The sequence below is a fragment of the Petaurus breviceps genome, unplaced genomic scaffold (assembly GCF_028583685.1).
Source record: "Petaurus breviceps papuanus isolate PSGF00001 unplaced genomic scaffold, PetGlider_PUasm1.0 38, whole genome shotgun sequence".
Taxonomy (NCBI): domain Eukaryota; kingdom Metazoa; phylum Chordata; class Mammalia; order Diprotodontia; family Petauridae; genus Petaurus; species Petaurus breviceps.
Genome location: NW_027186304.1, coordinates 25,089,822 through 25,112,088, shown reverse-complemented (window position 1 = coordinate 25,112,088; position 22,267 = coordinate 25,089,822). Strand labels below are relative to the sequence as shown.

General features: G+C 35.2%; 1 protein-coding gene across 1 annotated transcript in view; it reads left to right on the top strand.

The window, feature by feature from the left end:
- PTPRM (protein tyrosine phosphatase receptor type M) overlaps positions 1 to 22,267 on the top strand; it is a 1,041,338-nt gene that overhangs the window by 657,493 nt on the left and 361,578 nt on the right. The window contains exon 14 of the mRNA XM_069099664.1: positions 13,784 to 13,916. Coding sequence (XP_068955765.1) covers positions 13,784 to 13,916 — 133 coding nt within the window. The remainder of the gene's footprint in view (positions 1 to 13,783; positions 13,917 to 22,267) is intronic.

Here is a 22,267-nt window from a genome sequence, read left to right as displayed (position 1 = left end):
AAACAGAAGATCTGGGTAAAGCTAATCTATGACAATTGCTAATTGCATGACCATTAGACAATCCATGAAGTCTTTCTGTTCCTCAATGTTTCCATCTGCAGCAAAATGAGGAGCAACAGTGTGATGTAGTGGAAAGTGGATTTGAACAACTCCCACTTTATGAGTGATAATTGGTGTTATTTGATTTCTCTCTCTGAGCCCCTGTGTCCTCATCTATAAAATGGGTGTTAAAATAATTGCATCTCAGAAGGTTGTTGTAAGAACCAAGTGAAGTAAGTAGAGTGTTTTTTAAATCCTCAAAGTTTGCTATTGTTGTTATCTATATTTTTTATTATTTTCTGCCATACCTAGCACACAGGGATCTTACTACAGAAAAAAAAAGAATAGTTTATAAGCACTTCGGAAGAAAAGTCCAATATAAACTGAATGAAATATATCAAAACCAAATCAGGGATTTTCTGAAATGTACATGAAGAGGAGGAATTGCTTCTTGTAAATAAAAGGGCTATAAGAAATATAAGGATCCATAGAAAAAATTAGGAAAAAGATGAATTAAATAAATACATTTATAACTGATCTATGTTTAATCATTTCTAAATACTCATCCTGACAACAGGGAAACTTTTGAGTAATACCTAAAGATCAGTGATAATCATTATTGTTATTGTTGCAGTTATGATAATTATTAATTAAGTGCATATAACTTTTAGGAGGTATATTCTTAAAGAAACCCAGGACAGAGATTCTATAGCCCAATTCTATAATCCAATCTCTTGTTTTCTCATCTTGCTTGTCAAGAAAGTATTTAACACAAGATATTTCCTGTTTTAATTTAAATCCATTTAATCTTCTGCATAAAGAAAATGTGACTCTCCCTTCTTTGTAGAATTAACCACTTACCCATACTAATTTTCTGGAAAGCATTTATATTCTTCATTAGATTGTAAGCTTCTTGAGGGCAGGGACTGTCTTACTTGTTTGTATGTGTATACTCAGAATTTTGTAAAACTCTATGTGATGATGCTCATATAATTTCTATCAAGGAAGGTATAAAAGATGGAGACATAGTCTCACCAAAAATATTTCAACCACCATGTTTGTCCTGGAGAGAGTTCAAGGAGCAGAAAAATTTGTTATCAATTCTGAGATCCCTGATATGCTCCTGTTTGTGGATGTCAATGTACTGATTGAATCAGGTCCCCACAATATATAAGTAGAAATAACTATATAAGTAGAGAAAGTATCCTTAACTTTTTTTCTTGTCCCAAGTAACTTAATATTGGCTTCATTTCCAGGTCAGCCCTTACTCAAATCAAGAAGTATCAGAAGCTTATTTTTAGTGTCCCTCTATTCTTCTGTGCATTTCCTCAGCTGTCAAACACTCTCAGATGGCCAAGGGACTCTCCTTGCTGGTGTATATCTAGGCTTCCCCTTACAGAAAAGATCCCTTTGTTCCTTAAATCTTCTTCCCTTCAGCCCTGTCCCTGTTCCACTCCCCTAGGCCATCACTAGCTTATCTAATCTGTTCATTGTGGTCGTTGTGCAGTAGTGTCCAATTCATGATGACACTTTTGGGGGTTTTCTTGGCAAAGAGTGTTTTGGAGCAGTTTGCCATATTCTTCTCTAACTCATTTTACAGATGAGGAAACTGTGTCAAACAGGGTTAAGTGACTTGCCCAGGTTCACACAGCTAGTAAGTATCTGAAACTGGATTTGAACTCAGTTCTTCCTGACTCTAGGCCTGGCACTCTGTCCATTGTACCACCCAGCTGTCGCAAAGCCCTGAGATTTAACTGGAATGTTAATAGATCATAGGGTTTAATGGTTCCTCTCCCAAACCAGTTATGTCAGCTAGTTAACAATTTTATGTCTTAATAGATCTCATTAACAATTTAGCACAAAGGATTGACTTGTTTGGGAATCTCTGGATCCTCTCTGAATTTGTACTGAAAGTATTTGCTGGTAGGGGTGAAGACATACACAATGCACAATGCAGGCCGCTAGTCTTGGTTTTCTGCTAAGCATTTAGTATACTTGGTAGGTGCATGCTGGTTTATGTGATTTTATTAATAACTTGCCTACAATCACACAATGAGTTAATGGTTTAGTCTAAGGTAGACTCCATTACTTCCCAAATTTCCACATCATTACATGAAGTCCATTGAATTCTATGCCACTCAATATTTATAGGAAGAAGTTCTATGTTAGAGAAAAATGGAGATGGTATTTAGATACATCATGTTTTGATATGCTTTAGGATATTATTACATGTTTCATGTGCATTTATTTGGGATGATTTTCTCCTCTTTTGTATATTTGAGATTGAACAATAATATAAAGTAAAATAACTCTCATTCCTCCAAGTGTATTTCAAGCTTTCAGTTTTTGTTTTCCTTAAAAAAGGTATTTGAAGTAGGTAACACGTGTTATTATCCAATTTTTATGGATGAGAAATCAGGCCCAGAGACACTAATTGCCCTTCCTGTGTTCATATATTTAATGTTTGTCAGATCTAGGTTTCAAATACTAACCTCTTGACTTGATACCAGAGCCCTTCATCACATGCTGCTGCTCCTGCTGAATATATTAAATAGTCTATAAAAATTAAATTCCTGATGTTGGATCCCAGATAGAAAATGGGAACACTGACAATCAATAATGAGAATTTCTCACATCTATAAATGTTCAAGTACAGAAAAAAAACCCAGCAATTAAATATGACAAATAAATGCTTTATTTCCAAAACTACTGGCTTCTAATTAGTTTGTTTGCAATTAAGTGTCAATAATTTTTAACAATTTAACTTTCTCCCAGCCTTTGCTAAATCCTTTAGAAAGACTAAGTTTTTAAAACCCATGGCATCTGGCAAATGTATAATAAGCAGATTTTAATATTTTAGTAGGGCATGAATTTTAAAATTTCTTTGTGATAAAAGGATTATGTTCAAATTTTCATAATACAAACAAAAGTCTTAATTTTTTTAAAAAATTGCTACATAGAAAAAAAATGTATCTGATTTGAATTGAAGTACATAGTGTCTTGGGTCATGAATTTGGAGACAATGGATGTGACTTACATGATGTAGAACTTACAGAAAAAAAATACTTTCTAGTGGCTGTGGTAGTGGTATAATGTCCAATCTTTCCATAGAGAGAAAGATAAAGCATTTATTAAGGTTTTATTGTATGCCAAGCATTGTGCAAAATTCTGAGGATACAAATACAAACAAACCATATAGTCTCTGCCCTCAAAGAGCAGAAGCCTCCAAGGCTTTCTAGAAAGTGAGGATGGGGTACTTGGTAAAATGAGCTACAGATGGCATAAAATTGAAGTGGAGATCTAAGTCCAGATTAGAGGAGGCCACAAGGTGGTCCCAGGAGTAGAATATAAATTTTTAGTGGAGAAGAGGTAGGGATGAAGGCCAAAGTGAATGAATTTTTAGAAAGGATTTCTATTTTACATGAGCAATAGTAGTGATAGGATGTGTTATGACCTCTTATCCAGTGGCTACACTTTAAATATTTTTATCTTATTACCTCCTCAAAAATTCTGTTTTAGCTTCGACTCATCTTTTTAAAGACTAAAGCATAAAGCTTTAAAATTACAGTAACAGAGTTGGATAGTGACCTATGTCTCCTTCCCTTTCACTCTCTTGGTTATTCCTCTCTACAATGTAGGTTAGGATAAAGGGCCATTTAATTTTCTATTCATGTTAAAAAAGGGGGGGTACTAGGTTGGAAGCATGTGTTTGTATGTATTTTAGAAGTTGGGAGACCAAGAATATAATATGCCTAGGTTTCTGTCCATTATGGGTTGTAAAGCTGTCTTTTATCCATTTGCTTTTTAGACAGCCTATCTTTTTAATAGGGAGTAAAACGTAGTAAATGAGGTCCAGCCCGGGGTCAGAAAGACTTGGGTATAGATTCTGCCTAAGACCCATTCTACCTGTCCAAGCATGGGTAAGTCTCTTTTAATGGTCCAGGCAAATCTCAGATTCTAAGATTGTTTTGAGTTACTGTTCTGAATCATCAGGGGGAGAATGTACACAAGGAGCTCCCCTGTTTCGGTGAAATCAGAGATCTAGATCTAAATAAGAAAACATTTACGCTAACAGCTCAGATTTCATAGCACTTTAAGTTTTAAAATGTTTTGAGACAGGTAATGCAAGCATGACATTATACCATCTTTCCAGATGACGAAATGGAAGTTCAGAAAGGTTAAGTAACTTGTCCAGCTAGTAATAGCAGGACCAGGGCTACTTCTGATACCAATTCCAAGATCTCTGCTTTCAAGCTTTGAAAAACAAATTGTAATCATGGGAACGTTGATGTGTAGCTCCTAAAAACATGGGAAAATGGGGGTAGAAAGAGGGAAAGGAAAGGGGAAAGAGGAAAAGGAAAGCAAATGTCATGTAAAAGAAATATTTGATTAACTTTGTAAAAACTTTTGATTGACCAGGAAAAACTTAGAGGGTTGGTAGATGGGACAATTAATCAAGGATTGTGCTGAGTAAGCCAGAGTATTTAATGGCCAAAATTCCTTTTGCAGTAACTTCTTTATGACTTTTATGTGATAGTGAATCTATATGAATGAATTATCATAGCCTCCTTTTGCTCTCTTGCCCGAGAATAGCATTTCTGTCAAGATTTCTGGCTTTTTTATTATTATTTCAGAGAAGCAATTGGAGAGTCTTGGACTTTTAATCAGACTTTCTCATATTCATTCCTACCTCTGACATTGTGTAGCTGGGTGACTGTAGGCAGATTATTGAACCTTTTAAGACCTAGTTTTCTCATTTGCAAAGTACATCACATGTACAAAATGAGTCCTTCATAGGGTTATTGCAAAGAAAGCATCATATGAACTTTTGTATCACATGAAAACAATATTATTGATAGTGACAAAGCAATGTCCTGGTTTGCCTTGAAATTTTCTTTGTGACAGCTCCTTACAATGTGCACTCTCTCAGTTGTTACAAGGTAAAAACATAAACTTTATTCCACCTCAACAACATACATCAGCTTAGAACAGAGCCAAAGTATTTTTTTCTATTTCATATCATTGTTTCATGAATGCAGAGTCAATCACTACTCCAAGAACAATCTGAATTCATACCTTATTTGTTATTTGTAACCTGATTATATGTATGCATTTTGAATTTCTCACTCTTCCCTTGACTATCTTTAATTTTCCACTGGAATGCATATAGAGCATGTTCAGCTTTTGCAAGTAATAATAAGAAACATAATTTTTCATATAGAACTGAAATTGTCGATGATTTGATACATTCACTTTCTCTGAGATATTAATTTACTTTTTTATTCTTTGTTCTTATTTTCCTACCTTTTACTGCTCTCATTTATTGATGTAGCTGACACAGTTGGATAAGATAATATATCAAGCCCTTATCACTTGCCAGATAGATACTAAAGCTCCTAGGAAATTATTAGTAACATTATGACCCTGATGAAATAACTTCATTTTTCTATTTGCATTTCCATAGTCATAAGCAAGTAGTAAAAGGAAGAAACAATTTCTTTCTCAATAAGAAGTTCCCAATTGAATCATTCTTTTCTAGGTAGCATCTCATTAATAAGTGTATCACTGGTGATGTCTGCAAAAAAAAAATTCCCTTTTGGTGTTTGCAGTAGGGGCGGTCCTACGGGAGGCAATTTTTTAACCTGTTTAAAATTAAACTGAATCAACTAAGCTGAAAGTTTATTTTCTCCAAATCTGCTTATGAACTTTGTGTTTGAAAGTTTCATTCATTGCTGCCACAATCCTTACTCTAGACAACATGCTATAGAGGAAATAGCACTGAATTCCTAGTAAGGAAAGAGCTCTTCTTTGATGCTATGTGACCATCAACAAGTCACTTTTTTCATCTGTAAAGCAGGTAAAATAAGTCTGTACTACCTACCTCCCAGTGCTGGTGTGAGGGTCAAATGAAGTAACACATATATAAAGAATTACATAAACGTTCGCTGTTGTTGTTAATAATGGTGGTGATTACAATAACAATGGAATAAAACTGTCTTGAAAGGCAAAACCACCATGGTCTTCATAACTTTTCTTTGTATCTCTAGACACTAACAAGGCAAGTTAAATCAAATTGAATCATTGTTATTCTCTATTCTTACAGCAAGGGAGGATTTTCTTGCATATGCATGTAATGTAATACCAAGCAAAGGCAACTTCCCAGGTTCAGAATACCAGCATAGGTGCTCTCCATTTTATTCAGTGACAAACCAAGAACAGAGAAGGTCAAAACATGACATCATTCCAAATACAGCATTTACTAAATGTGATTAAATAATCTCCAAGTACTACCCCACCCCAGGACCTTCCAATCATTCAATCAATTACAAAGTCTCTGTTCTAAATACTTCTCCACCCCTAGGCTATACCTTAATTAAGTCCACCACAAAGCCCCTCTTCTCAAATGGAGATTAGTTTCCAAACATAGGTAAAGTACCTTCATTTGTCAACCACAGAGCACAATAAGGTCAAAAGTTCCCCACCCCTGGATCACAATTGAATCTACCCCAGAGTTACATCAAGTTTAAACACAGCACTTAATACCCAAATGGAGCTCTTTTCTTCATCTTGACACGAGGCAAGTTCTCAGCATTCTTAGTTCCTGGGGAGACAAGGCTTAGCAAGGCCACAAGATACATTGCCAGTCCCTTCATGAATTTATCCTCTGTCTGTAGAACAGTCCTAGAACCCCTGAACACATTAGCAAAGCCCTCTCCCAGGATTTCTGTAAACATACAACAAGAAAATCCTTCTTCAGGGCTTCTGAACCAACAGAAAGGCTCCCAGACCCCTGCAACAACAGCACTGGCCTTCACCAGTGGACAGTATTCACTCTGTCTGCAGGACAGTCTCCAGACCCCTGCAACAACAGCACTGTCCTTCACCAGTGGACAGTATTCACTCTCTGTCTGCAGGACAGTCTCAGGGCTTCTTAGCGAACAGCCAGGTTCCAGGACTTCTTCAACAAAAGGACTGTCTTTCACCAGTGGACAAATCTGGCAAAACAACATCAAAACAGACAGACAAAGTACCAGCAAAACAGCCATGTCTCCTCAGTCCTTGGCAGCTCAGGGGGCAGGTCTCAAAAGTCCAGGGCAATTCAAAGCGGCCACCAGCAATTCTCTTAGTCTCTCTCTCTCTCCACGAGGTGCTGCTTCCAAAAAAATCTTCCGCCTCTCTCTTGTCTCTCCAAATCTACGTCACCAGCTCCTCCCAGTTCAGGACTTTCTTTTCACATCAACAAGTCCATCCCACAGGTGGGATTAACAAGCTCTGGGTTTTAACACAATCAATTTGAAAACCAAGCCAATACAGGGGAATCTTTAATTGCCATTACTATCACAATGCACTGTGTCAAATTTTTGCTAATCTTTCTCCTTTTCTTCCCCCCTCTGTACTCATAAAAGTCCTTAGTCCTGTCCTATCCCTCTTTAAAATGTGTTCCTATTTTTATTTCTGTCACTGTCCTGTTTCCTGTTTTTTTTCTTCTTGTCATTGCTCCTTTCTCTCCAGAAGGGAATAGTGTAATGTGTAATAAGCATTGTGAACAAAGGGTGGAAAGTAATGTGGCCTCAGACTTGAACTGTAGACTAAGAAAGGAGGGGCTTTAACCTATCATAAACTGCAGAACTCAAAGTTGGGAATGGCATGTGAGTAGGCTAATCCCATGTTACTTCTCTTATGCTTGATTGAATGATTTCTAGGTTTCAAGGCAAAAGTGAACACCCTTTATCTTCTCTCTACATTATCTCATCCTAGTTGAAAAATGTATTTAGTGTCAGCTGTGTGCCAGGAATTGTGCAAAGTCCTGGGGACACAAAGAAACAAAAGAAAAATCGGTCCGCTTCCTCAACGAGCTAACATTTTAATTGGGGACTATATATAAAAATAGGTACATATAAGATGTACGTTGTACAAGAGATATGATTTACAGAGTCAGTGGAATTGACTACCTAATTCCGCCACTATCGTTATAGGAAAAGGCTTCAGCAATTGTGGAAACCAGGAAAGATCTCCTGTAGAAGGAGGTGGCATTTGAGCTGAATCTTGGAGGAAGTCAGGGATTCTAAGAGTCGGAGTTGAGGAAGGAGAACATTCAGTGCATGAGGGATAGCCAGTGAACACACAGATAAGAGATGGGGAGTAATGTATGAGGAACACAAAAGATAGCATAACTTGAGTGTGTGCAGAGGAGTATTGTGCAAGAAGACTAGAAATGTACAAAGGGGACAAGATTGTGAAGAGCTTTAAATGACAAATGATTTAATGTTTCTTCTACATCTAAAAAAGGAAAGATGTGGAATCCTTTGAGATTAATAACATCAACAACAGTAATAACTATTATTTATATGGAGTATTAAAATTTGTAAAACACTTTACATATATTAACTTATTTCAGTGTTGCAACAACCCTTTAAGGTAGGTGCTATTATTATCTTCATTTTACAGATGTGGAAACTGAGGCACAAAGTGACTTTTGTAGGGTCATACAGCTAGTAAGTGGCTGAGGAAGGATTCAAACTCAGGTGTTTGTGACTCCAATCCTTCGTTCTACCCTACACCACCTAGCTGCTCTACTTTGTTATGCTCTGAGTCCTAGGAAACTTCCTTTGCTTCCCAACTGTTGCCTTAACAACCCTCATTTGCCCTACCACCAGAGAAGCTTCCTTTCCAGTCTCTTAACTTGTTCAGCCTTCGAGCTATGGGAATCATTGAATACTCCACCTGCTTGCTTGACATTGCTGTGTTCTTTTGTCTTCTGAGGAAATTCAGATGGCCAACAGAGTAGTCAAAATTATAGTCCAGACCCCAAGAGCAGTGGACATTACACATCTGGTTTGTTGATCTTGTTACATTCAAATAGATTTATCTGCCTAGTTGAAAACCAGCCATTGCTATATTGGATCTGTGCTCCTTGTCTTTGAGATTTTGTTTCCTATAAGACACTATATCAGAGGTCCTCACTGATAAAATTTTACTAGACCCCCACCATTTCTGGTTTTCTTGGTCATAAGGTATTCCATCTTTCAGGGAAATGATTCAGTCAATTTAACTATTGGGAGGCAATGGTTCCAGTAATTGTCTGTTCCTATCTTCTGCTCCTTAATTTTATCAGCTTCTCTCGTTAGATTTCTCTGTGATACTTTATCATTACACCAGCCTAAATTATATCCATCACAACAATGCACACATTTAGCTTTACTCTTTAAAGATACACATACAAACACAGCTTTTTAATAATCCCCATCTAGAATATTCACAAGTATCGAGAGTTACGCCGTTCCAAGCATAACTATAATTTGTGCCAAGAGGAATAATAAGATTTGATACCATTAGAAATCTGACAGGAAAAGTTAGTAAAACAGAGGGGAAATATTTTTAAACTACTTATACCAAGTAGCAGTTTGTAAAATTGTACTATTAAAACATGGATTAGGTAAAAAATAGAAAACCTACCAGTCAAAACCACCTTCCACCTCCAGTTATACCTTGTCAGTGGCTCATTGATACCTTATAACCAAAATATGTATTTTAAAGAAATTTTCTCATATATAAATTTAAAAACTCCTAGGAAAGTGTATAAAAGAAAAGGAAAATCATCACCCTTAGCTGGATTTAACTATGAGTCATAGTGTAGACTTCTGCAATAGATGAACCAATTTCTCCTAGAAAACAAAGTAAAGAAAGGGGCATAGCTAAATTGACCCCTGTTCTCATATTCCTTTAGAGAGAGCTACATGTAGCTTGGAAAACCCAGTGTGGACCAGGTTTCTATTCAAGATAGAAACCGGTTTTCTTTGTCTTTGTTTTTTCTTTTGCTTGGGGGTTGAGAAAGACCCTATAAAGCTAGGTAAAGTGAAGAGATATTTGGTAAAAAAATTAAAATTCTTCTGATTTCATTGGCTTATTTGGGGAACTTTATGAAATGATTCCTTATCTGTGAATCTGTCAGACTTTGTATTTTGTATATGATCATGCAAAAAAATGAAAGCAAAGTAGAGGATGGCAATTTATTTCATCTTCAGATTTGTGTATTTTTGATCCTTCTCAAAACAGTCTACAAGCCTGAAACCCAGACATAGAATATACAGATAAAAATACTTGAATCTGGCAGTCAGCATGTAGTAGCACCATTAGAGAACAGTTGGAATAGAAGGTTCATCAGCAACAGAGTCCAACAGCCATACCTGTTTTTTTTTTTCTTTAGTGCCAACCCATTTACATGATTGCCATCCTACACCACCCTGTACCAACATCAGTAAGGGATAAAACATAGCATTTTCTTGGCCTACCAAGCAAAATTAATTAGTAGCAGAGAGCAAACAATGATACTAGCTGCATAACAATTTGATTTTCCTCCTCTTGAGAATTATAGGTCAGATACGTGCTTAGCCCAAAGGAAAAAAATAAGTGGACATTCTACATATCTTATGTAGAATGGATAAAGAGGTAAGTGATTTATAAGAGGAAAAGTATTGTAGCCCAGAATATTCCACTTTCAATTATTAACTTGAAACATATTTATTATACAATAACAATAAATACAATTAGAAAAAATCATTAAAAATTTTAGTGATGACATAAAATTTATTTAGAGAATTAGAAGTCTGATACTGCTAGTAAAGCAGAATGATAAGCCATGAAATAGCACTTAATAAGATCAAAAACAGCCTTATTTTAAGAGGATATATATTAAGGGATTATAAAATTTCAGAACTGAAGGAACCTTAATGACAACCTAACCCCTTGCCCTCAGATTAATCTAATCATTTATGAAATGCCGCTCTCGGGAGGGACTGTCCTGATTGGTGTGTGAGAAACTGAAAATTCACTTGCACTATATCTAACCAGCTCCAGACCTGGCTTTACATTCATTTCAGCCATCTGCCAAGGATCCAGGACCTAGGTAGCTTTTCATCTGCCCTACTACCACATGTATAACACCACTCTCTTCCTACTCTGGGAACAATAATCAAACCAATAGTACTGGAAAAGTCATAATAATCTACTTTCCATGTGTCTCCACCCACAGTCTCTGTGACTTTCCATATCAAAACTCCATCCCCATGTCAATCTTCCCCATGTCAAACACTCCCCTAGAGGTGTTGAATCCTGCTATTAGAACATTTGCTTCTTGAGGGAAGTGACTATCAAAATTTTGTACTTATATCCTCAGTGAATAGCACATAGCCAGTGCTTAATAAATGCTGTTTCATTCATTCATTCCTGTTTGCTCTCCTTTGTAAGCCTTTTATCTTATCAACACTATTTGTAAAATTCAGTGCCCACCAAAGAACACATACAGTATGTTAGCTGCCTAAGTAGAGTACAGCAAGACTCTTACGTCTTTATTGTTGAAGACTATTACTCCTTTATTTCTAATTGCTTTATCTTATATTTATATTTATATCTAGATACTTTGACTTATGTTGAGTTGACAATCAATTGAAATCCTTGAACTTTTTTTTCAGATGATGCTTACCAGTGGCACCCTAAGTACTGGTTAAGTTGATGCATTGAACTCAGATAAAATACTTTACATTTCTCCCAAATACATTTCATCTTATTTGCTTCCATCTAATAATCTATCCCATTTAGATTTTTTTTTGCTGTCACCTAATTTATTAGCTTTTCTCTTCCAGATTAGTGTTAGCCAAAAATTTAACAATCTGTTTCTTTATATATATATTATGATTTTATAACAAATATTAAATAGCACAGGGACAAGCATAAATCTCTGGTGTGATTAACTAAAGGCCATCTTTCAAGATTTGGGATGAGGAAAAAATAATAAAGAACATTAGAAACACTAGTTTCAGTTTTATGACTTTGAAATGATTCATTCTTGATATTCAAAATACTTTAATTTAAAAAATAATTTATTCTCTGTGTGTTTTCCATTTAGTCAACAGTATGGTATAGTGAAAAAAAAAAATGCTAGATTTGGAGTTAAGTCCTGGGTTCAGATCTTTCCTCTGCTGATTATCTGTGTGAACTTTGGCAAATCACTCAACTTCCCTTAGTTTGTTTTCTTAGTTTCTTGAGGGATTTCAACTGGATGAATTCTGGAGCTTTTTCTGTGTTTAAATATTTGGTTGGTTGTATCATTTGTCACTTTTAAAAAATCACCATGTTTTAATGACATCATTGAAAAACTGGAGAATTTGATTAATTTTATGATAGAGGTACAGAAAGTTTTCACTGTGTAGTTAGTGGTTTCTAGAAATTATATATGTCTGATCCAATTTGGGCCAAAATCACAATTAAAAATATTTCCGTATCTATTCATTTTAATATTCATTGAAATTTAGAGTTATAATACAGTTTGACCTCTGTAGATATTTAGACTTCAATACCAAATGTTTATATATTTTTTCATTTTGTATATAACACACGCGTATAGAACAATAAAAACAATCAAAGCAAATACTGGCTCGGTGAACAAAACATCCACATTTTAACGAGGTGAATGTGATTTCAGTAATGATGACTCCGTATAGGAAATGGAGGATGTTTATGAACCCCTACAGATGCCTTTTGAAAACAGTTTTAAACAGTTTTCATGTATATTATAAGAACAGAATAGATGAAAAGTTATCCTTTGGTTTATACTATATCTAGGTGATTACAATGCCTAATTGTGAAAAAAAAAAAGAGAGGAGAATGTAGAGGAATCTGAGTATAAAAGAAAAAGACTTCTACTCACATTAAATTTTAACTGCATTTTGCAAAAAAAAAAATAAGGAAAAAAGAGGCATACTGTGAGAAAATTTAGAAATAAATCCCTATTTTTAGATCCATCTATCTACCTTGTAAAGGTAATATGGTGCCTCAGATGATGAATGCTGTCACATTTTGATTAAAAAAGTAAAAGTCCTCAAAAGGGGGAGGAAGGAGATTCAGTTTAGTGAATTGAACATTGCATCCCTAACATTTTTCATCCTGAACTCATTTAGTGGAGGAAATGGATATTTCATCAGACATGGATTTGACGTTCCATCACATTATGCGGTAAACAGTACAAACGATGTTATAGGAATAGGGAAGCTGGAAAAGCTAAGACAGTAACTGCTGTAAGGCACTGGTTATCTCATTTAAACAGATATTAAATGTGGGTGCCAGTAATGTGATCATCAGCTGCTTCCCACTTTGTGAATAAATTGCTTAGAAGGAGTCTTTTGCCTACCAGATGTGACCTAGATTTAGATTTCCAAAGGCAGGGGGGGAAAAGTCTATTGTGTTAAAAAACAATTGCTGGTAAAATGCATGGTAAATGAGCTTATCTCACTTTTCCAGGTGTTTGAGCTAATATGTTCTGGAATTACTGCTTCATTTATGAAAAATAATTGAGGAAAATGTTCCAGCAAATCAAATTTGGATAAAGGCTTAGGATAGCTATTGTGTTGTTAGCAAGTTTTTAAAAGGCAGGACAAGCAGGCAGCCAACATTGATAATACAAATATAGGAAAGTGTATTTGAGAAGAGTCTTTTATAAAAGGGTCAAGCATGGGTTTTCTATCCAACTTATATTATGGTTTAGCAAAATATTGAAGAACAATATGGATAATTATACTCTTTTCAGTACATATGAAAGCTGGTTAGAAAACTCAAAGCTATGCTGTCTGCTGGCTCTGATAAGTCTTATTCCTATGTTAAATTCAGCAAAATACTTTTGAAAAAAGTAACATCTTTATTCTCACAGTATGTCTCTCTTCTCTGTTTTTTCATTTCTTTGATTCTTTAGGAGCAGCCACTCCAAAACCAGACCCAGAGCCAGAAAAACAAACCGACCACACGGTTAAGATCGCTGGAGTCATTGCGGGCATCTTGCTGTTTGTTATTATATTTCTGGGGGTTGTACTGGTAATGAAGAAAAGGTGAGCTCCAAACAAATATTAAATATGTGGTTAGTCATCTGTTAGTGTTTTCCATGAATTCTTGATATTGGCAAAAATATTCAGATAGCAGATTGGTGTTTGATACAAGCTAAGAAAATGTTTTGGGAGATTTTTTGTTGTGGGTGTTTTTTTTTCTTTTTCCCCACCCAAGACTGATTTCAATATTCTTTATCCAGGGGGATTTTTGCAAATGTTTGTTAATATATGATAAAAGAAACCTTAGCATAAATTTTTCCATTTTTGCATAGATTACCCATGCCCTATCATACCCAAATAATACAAGAATTTTATCTCCTATAAAACCATGCATTACTTCCTCAAGTGGTTCCACTGAAATTCACACAAATCTCAAAGTAGCAGTCAGTCAGGTATCAGCTAAGATTGATTGGTTGGTTGATCATCTAATAAGAATTTGTTGATTCAGCATTATATTTGAAAGGTGGAAAAAAAATAAAGAAAACAGAAGACATGCATTGCTGTTGGTCTCAAGGCTCGTTAAGGGAATAAGATGTACAAGAAATATCTGTGCTTCTTCTAAGAAAAATAAATTTAGATTAATAGAGAACAGGAGGAAGACCATTGTAGCAACAATTTCAGAGATGGATGAGATATAGACAGTGCCATGGCAACTGGTCTGACTGGAGGAAGGAGACAGGGGACAATGGGAACACAGTAGTAGTAAAGAGAAGAGGCTGACTATTGTCCACTACAACATTATCCAACCCAAATAGGGAAAATAAAGATATTTTCTTTTCTGTCCTGGAAAATTGGTGGAAAAGATCAACTATGGATATCAGAAAGTTACAGTTTAAATTTCCCAAAATTGGAAAATAAATAAGAAATAATAGTACCTTTGGGGTTTTTTTTAGTTGTATAACAGTGATGGAAAAGGAATGATGAACATTTTAAAAGAAGTCAAGCAATTAAAAGTTAACCTACCCTAGAACTTTTATTTTTACTTTAGAATTCCATTTGACAGTGTTGTGATTTTACTGATGTGACCATTGTCTGAACAGAGGGCAATTTCATAAGTTATTCTTGCTGGGACAAAAAAAAACCCAAACCCATCACTTGATAGTCAAACTTCTGGTGATAAGTGTCACAGAATTTACCTAAGCTGGTCTTCAAACAGTGGATGTGAAATTAGTTGCTACTCTTCCTGTTTTAATATAATGTCTATATCTTAAAGTAATTTGTAAAGGAGGATGAAGTATTTTGGAGCTTGCCACTAGTGATGTGAGAAGATACTGTTCATTAAAAAGTTGTATGTATTTGGCTATCAGAGTCCACAAGAGTTGTCCAAAGAATGTATTGATTTGCTGTACAATAGAGTAAAAGTTAGTAGCATGGGGACTGTCATATTGTAGACAGAGATGGAAAGAATTCCCACCATGCCCGACAAAATATCCCTTCTTATAGGTTCAGACAGTTGATAAGGCAGAAATACATGGAAAGGATGTAAACATTTTAATTTCTTTATTTTAACTTTTTTCTTGGTATATACTTTAGTATGCATAATGTAGTTCATGGTAAATCAGGTGGTGTTAATAAGAGAACCCTTTTTTCTTCCCTCTCAGATTCTGATTCACTAGACTAGGCCCATACCATGGTCTGCAGAGTTATCTCCATTCTGCTAGGCTTTGAAGAATACTTGTGCTTTCCCACCTTAAGGAAATATATTATACTGTTTTTCCACCACCCCCTCACCTCTCCCTTGCTTCAAATACTTTACCTCACTACTTGTCCTTTGGGTCAATATTGTGTGAAGCGGTCTCAATCCTGGAATGTCTATCTGAGCAAGGGATCAGCAGCCTTTAGAAACAACAGGTGCCAGCCCATTGTACCTAGACCTTTCACAAGCTGTGGAGAACAGAGAGAGGCAAGGACAGTGCAAAGAGATTAGAAAATCATTATTATGTAAAGGAAAAAGTCAAGAAGAATCTCTCAACGTGCATGAATCTTTGCCAAAACAATGGTATTAATCATGTATTTCAACTCACAAGAGATTTATGGAGTTTGCTTTTTGTTTTGCTTTGCTTTTTCCCCTGGACCATACATGTTTAACTCTAGAAATATCTTGTACTTTGCTATTTAACAGTATTGTTTAAACTTAAACCCAAGTTACTTCTACAAAAGAATAAAATGTATTCTTTAGGTAGGCACTATGGAAAAGTCCATCTGCAGCAAACCTTAAATATACTCCTCCTCTCCTGTACCCTTTCCTTAACTGTATTTTTTCCCTCATTTATTCTTCTCAATCTTACTCTTTTCCCCTTCCTTTTATTCCCTCTTATTAACCTCTTAGTCCCTTTTCTTTTATCTAGCCTATTTTCTATAGTTCTCCCTCTTTTTTGTATTGTATTTGTATTATATTTTTATTGTATTGTATTTTTCCTTAGTTCCTCATTCACAAAATTGTTGTGGAAAATTTGGTTCCTGAGGCCTTTCCTCCTTTTTAATGTTTTTAACCATCCCTCATCTTTCCTTCTCTGTTCCTTTGTTTCCCTCAAATATTCTCTCCTCACTTGTCCCTCCAACTCCGTTTTAAATACATATACTATCTTTGACATGAATTTTAACATAATACTAAGGCAAAGGGGGTAGATTTATTATTCCATTCATACATATATTCATACATATAGGAACACTAAAAAAAATCCTTGTGAATTGTATCATTTTTAAGGATGTTTGTATGAATGGGTATCCAAGATAGAAACCACTGATCCAGTTGTCTTTATGACCTAAGCTAAATGTTAAACATCCCTCCAGGGAAAGATTGTGGGTAAATTAATTCATTATTCCACATAGGTCTCATGGGCAGTCACTTAGGCTATGTTATAAATAATGCATTTGCAAAGAATTGCCAAAGGTAACATATGGCCTTGGTATAACTTCAAAGTAAATAACAATAATTTGTATCAGTTTTGTGTGATTATCTACTACATAATCTTTTTTGACATCATACAAATGATATGCCGCAATTTTTATTGGACTTTGATATATCCGAATCTTGAACTATGAAGTCCAAGAGACATCAATCATATGATATACTTTTTCATTATAAACTTAATGATAATCAGCAAAGATAAAGCAGTCAGATAAACACACAAAAAGGAGAAAATCTTATTCCAATTTCTCAGTTTTCTGCAGGGAAGAATCACACAACTAATAAGCAACAAACAAGCAAAAAATGTTTTTGTTCTAGTTTCCCCTTCTAGCACCTCCTAGGCTTCTGCCACCTTTGGCCAGGTTTTCATCCTTTCCTTCCTTTCTTCCTTCTTTTACATATTCATGGTCACTGTATAGAATCTTGGTTCTGCTGATTTTACTCTGTATTACTTCATTTAAGTCTTTGGCTATTACCTTGTGTGCTTCATCTCTTGTCATTTTTATGGCACTATAATATCCCAATTACACTAATAGACTGTAATTTGTTCAGACATTCTGTTATTGTTGGGGATATAGGTTGTTTCTAAGATTTGGATATTACAAATAGAACAGCTGTCAATATTTTTATACAGACAGGTCCTTTCCTGTTTGGGGGCTAAAGTACTAGCAAACAAAATGCTGGGTCAAAAACAATGTTAATTTTTTTACTCTGTTTGCATACTGCTATCTAGGAAGGAAAAAAGCAAGGGAGGAAGGGCTCAAAATTATGCTCTGGTTTTTTTTTGTTTGTTTGTTTTTGTTTTCACTCCGAGTATATACTACCATATGGAAGAGGAGGGAGGGAAGAAGGAAATAAAGAAGAGTTATTAATCATTTTCTGGGTGCCAGGCACTGTGTTCTCCAAAATGTTTGCACTAGTTTGCTGTCTTACCTGTGGTATATGTCTTATTTTCTCATACTTTTGCCAACATTGAATTTTGTTATTTAGGAGTTATTTTTACCAGTCACGGTGTTCTACTTTAAGATTGTCTTGATTAGCATTTCTCTGAGCATCTTCTCATGAGATTATTAACACTTTGTATTTCATCTTTTGTTAATCATTCATGTCCTTTGACCACTGGTCCATTACAGTCTGTGTAGATAGACATAAATATGGGGTGTTCTAGGTATTTATCACAGCCTTATAGATTCAGGATATCAAAACTTGTACATTTATTTTATCCTATAAAACCAGATCAGTAGAAAATAACATTAAGCATGAAAATATTGCTTGAAGATTTGTTGATATTTAATTAAAGGCAACATAGTGGAATGAAAAAAAAAACTAGAAGCCAATAAAACAGGTGGTAATTTTGGCTGTACTGCTGAGTATGTCTATGACCTTTGGAGACACTGAACTTCCATCTTGGCTTCAGTTTCCTCATCTATAAAATTATGAGTGAGAAAGAAGAGAAGATGTGAATGATCCCTAAGATTAGATGCTTTCTCGCTCTATACTAATGTTTTCTATGGCATAGCAACAGCTAGTACCACTACCATGCCTTTTTATCTCTGGAAGTAGAGCAAACATGTCCTTTAGTAGTTGTCTCTACTTTGTTATTTAAGTAAGGATCTTTATTGTTGTTGTTCAGTGCATACAACTCTTAATGATGTTGGGTTCCTTTTATACTATAGGTGCATTTCCACCTTTGCCAACTATTCATATAACTACTCTCAGTACCTGTATACAGATGATGTTAACTCAGCTAGAAAAGTTTGATTTTAGGGAAGCTAATATTCTTCCTTTCATCATTTTTAGTTTATCACTTTTCCATTCCATAGGTTGTACCTCCATACCATGATAGCCTCTTAAAGATGCACATCTTTGATCACAAATAGGAACTAGACTAGAAATAGTATGGTATGGATGTTATTTGACCCAATGCAGACCTAACCAAAAAAAGTACACTCCCAAAAATAATAAAATAAGTAAATGCTTGTCCTACTGAAGAAAAGCCATTAGTGTTATATTTATATTTGCTACTTGAAGACCTATCTTATAAGTGAGTCATGAATTAAGGTCACATTTGTAATTTTATTATCAATCAGCATTCATCATTAACTTAAGGAAAAGCGTGTGGCTTCTAGAGAATTATCATTCTATAAAAATCCTAACTGAAGATGGAACTCTGCTGGAAAAAAAAAAACTAAAACCCATGCAACTCATGCATCATTGTGTAATTCAAACCCATTATCACATAGGTGGAGACTATAGCAAAATATGAAGAATTTAGATTAAACAAAGGAATCATTTTATGGTGCCAATTGATTAATTTCCTAATGATCTTTCCATATTCATGGATATTAAACTAATCTGGGCTCTAGTCTTATATACAGTATCAAACATTATCATTTTTAACAGGGTCTTATTGTCTAATGTGTATTGTTTATTATTGTTTAAGGTTTGTTTATTCCGTAAGTAATTTGACTACTTAGATTTCTTTCCAAAATTAGTTAATTTTCTCATTGGTACATATGGTAAACATGAAGAAGACGTGTCAGATAAAAATAGATGAAAAATAGCTTGGTTGTGTTTTAACATTAAGCCACATAGTCTTAGATTCTTAAAATTCATATGAGATATTTTTAGCATAAGACATTCATTTTTATCATATTTCTTCCTGGTGTAATTAAATATATTTATACAAATGAAAATACCTCATTTTTTATACAGAACAATTTATCTCAATAACACATTTGACAGAATATAGTTTGCAAACACCAGTGTTCATATGCTGATTAATTACATTTATTGTTGTTTTAAAAATCATTCTATATCTTTTGAGAAGTCTGAGGATATTTGCACTAATTACATTAATATTCCTGTCTCAAATGGCAGTAAATAGATAGTTCCAGAAGTTGAGGTTTTAAAGGAAAAAAAAGCATAAAAGAGCAATTTTCAGCAGTGGGGGTAGGGGGTATGAGAACTCCTCCACTAATGCACAGGCATGCATACAAATGCAGTGGGGTACAATATAGGTAAATGAAACGATTTTAGTTCTAGCAATCTACAGTCCCTGATGATCTTTTGAAACACATTTTAAGAGGAATACATTCTTAAATTCCGCAAATGGGATTAAATATTAAATATTCTCTAGTGTTTAGACAATACAGTTAGCACCAGGAAAATGGCCATGAAAAATGGGAAATATTTCTAAAGGCATCTTGAAACAAAGAAGATAAGAGAGAAAATTTGATGAAAGCCCAGTTTTCAAAGAGATGTCAGCAGCATGTAGCTAGAGGCAACTTGGCATTAACTGTAGCCCTTTGCAAGGTCTGTTTATATGTAGGGTGTGGAACTTTTTCTCCCATCTAGAGTGAAAGGTATATCCTGTGAGAAAATTCCTTGGGTCAGTCTGTGTACAAAGTTTCAATCATTGTTCTATTTCAAATTCTTTTTCTCTGAGATGAGCCAGAAAATGTTGTTACATAGAGAGTCTTTTGAATTTGGATTAATGCTTAGAATGTATTCACTTAATATGCAGCAGCATACACAAAGCTTGGAAATGTATGTGAAGATTTATTCCCTTGATTTTATTCAGTTCATTTCAATTCGACAAACAATGATTAAGTACCTATTACTCCAGACCCTGCACATGAGAACACCTTACGAACCCCAAGATAGATAGATATACCAGAGATGCTGATCTCATGGAGCTTACCATGGCATAAGCATAGTATACAAATAACTGTGATGCAAAGGACAATGGGATAAGTTCAGAGGAGAGGTTTAGGCACATTACTATGTCATATGAGGAGAGAAACATAACGTAACTCATAGGTAACTTTAGTAGTTCGAAGTGGTAGTGACAAGGAGCAAAGTTATGGAGATGGGCAAAGGCTGGTTTATAACAAGAGGCAGAGTAATCTAATGTCTAATGTGGCTGCAACATATATTTACCGTGAGATAAGGCTGCTCACAAGTCGTCCTCCCGTTGCTGAATTTCTTGAGTACTTGCTTTTCCTCCAGGTTGCCTTCATTTTCACTGCCAACAATCAGTTTCTCCCTATCAGTGAGTATCAGAACAGAATAGAATTCATTCTTAGTGGTTTCTCCACCTTTTAAAAGATGAAATTATCATTAAGGCAAAGCCAAGAAGCCCTCAGCTCTTTTATTTTGGACACAGAGAGCGCTCTTGCAGATGGCTAAATAATTGAAGTCCCTTTCACTGCTGCATCATGTCTCTGTCCTGCTTTTGTCTGATCTCATCATAATTTTCCTCTTTTTGACCACTCTAAGTGTCTGTTGTATACTTCAAGGACAGTATTTTTGTGTGTTCCTCCATTGATTTTTACATTAATACTAACCACCATAGTTATTTTTTGGTTCCTGGGTTTCCTGACATAAATATGCCTCCTTAATGTACACTGTCCATTACATCTCCCATTTCTTTTGAATAAGCAGTATACAGCCAGGACCACACTCTAGTTGTGGGTCTCATACCACAACATCTCAGTGATAAATACGAAGTCAATTTGTCTCTCTTCATTAGGACATCTGATTCAGTTTTCTTGTTCCCTAAGCTGTGTTCAGTCTGGAGGGTAGCTTCCACAGGTGCCCTCCACCGAAGAGATCTCCATTTTCCGGGTGGTCTATTTGTAATAAAGCTGGAGGAGAGGGTTTAGAGTCATATACGTAGTTGAAATCTGAACCAGTCTTATCCTGAACCTTATGGTGGCATGCTTAAAACAGAATGTATGCATGCCTATGTGTGTACACAAATGTTATTTATCCACCAACCAGTTATCCCTCGACTTTCAACTAAAGATGCCTCTGTTCTCAGTTTACTAGCTTTCTTATTTCAGTAACTACCTACATTAAGAGTTCCCTAAGAAAGCGTTCAAAGATTAGCTTTGGGAGCAAAGCAGTATGTCGAAGTACCTATTTATCACTTTCCCAAACTCTACAAACCACTTTTATCTGCTAACAACCCCTAAGGAAGATAGAAACCATCCATTAAATCAGCAGACCATTACTCCTCAGAAGTGTCAACATGAGCTCAATTTGCCAGTTTAATGATACTTGAAGGTCATTAGCTATGTTACATGCTCACACATGTGAAATATCTATCAGGCTCATTATTCTTTGTTTATTTCTTTAATGACAGCAAGTAGAAAAGGGAAATAAAATCCAGCAAGGGTAGGATTACTTATGAACATTTTGAAATATTTCATTCCCAGGTCTTCCTAGTGATCTAAAAGCAATCTATTCTCCTTCCCAAGCAATTGCAGGCAGAGAAGTTGAGATGTTAGTGCGTAGAAGGGTAGCTGGTGAAATAGAAGCATGTCACTTTCAATTAATAATTGATGGATAAATTATATATGGTTTTCCTTATATTAGGTAGATAATAAATTTCAGACGCAATTCCTGAAATGTCTAAGTCATTTTCTTGCTTTCTCAA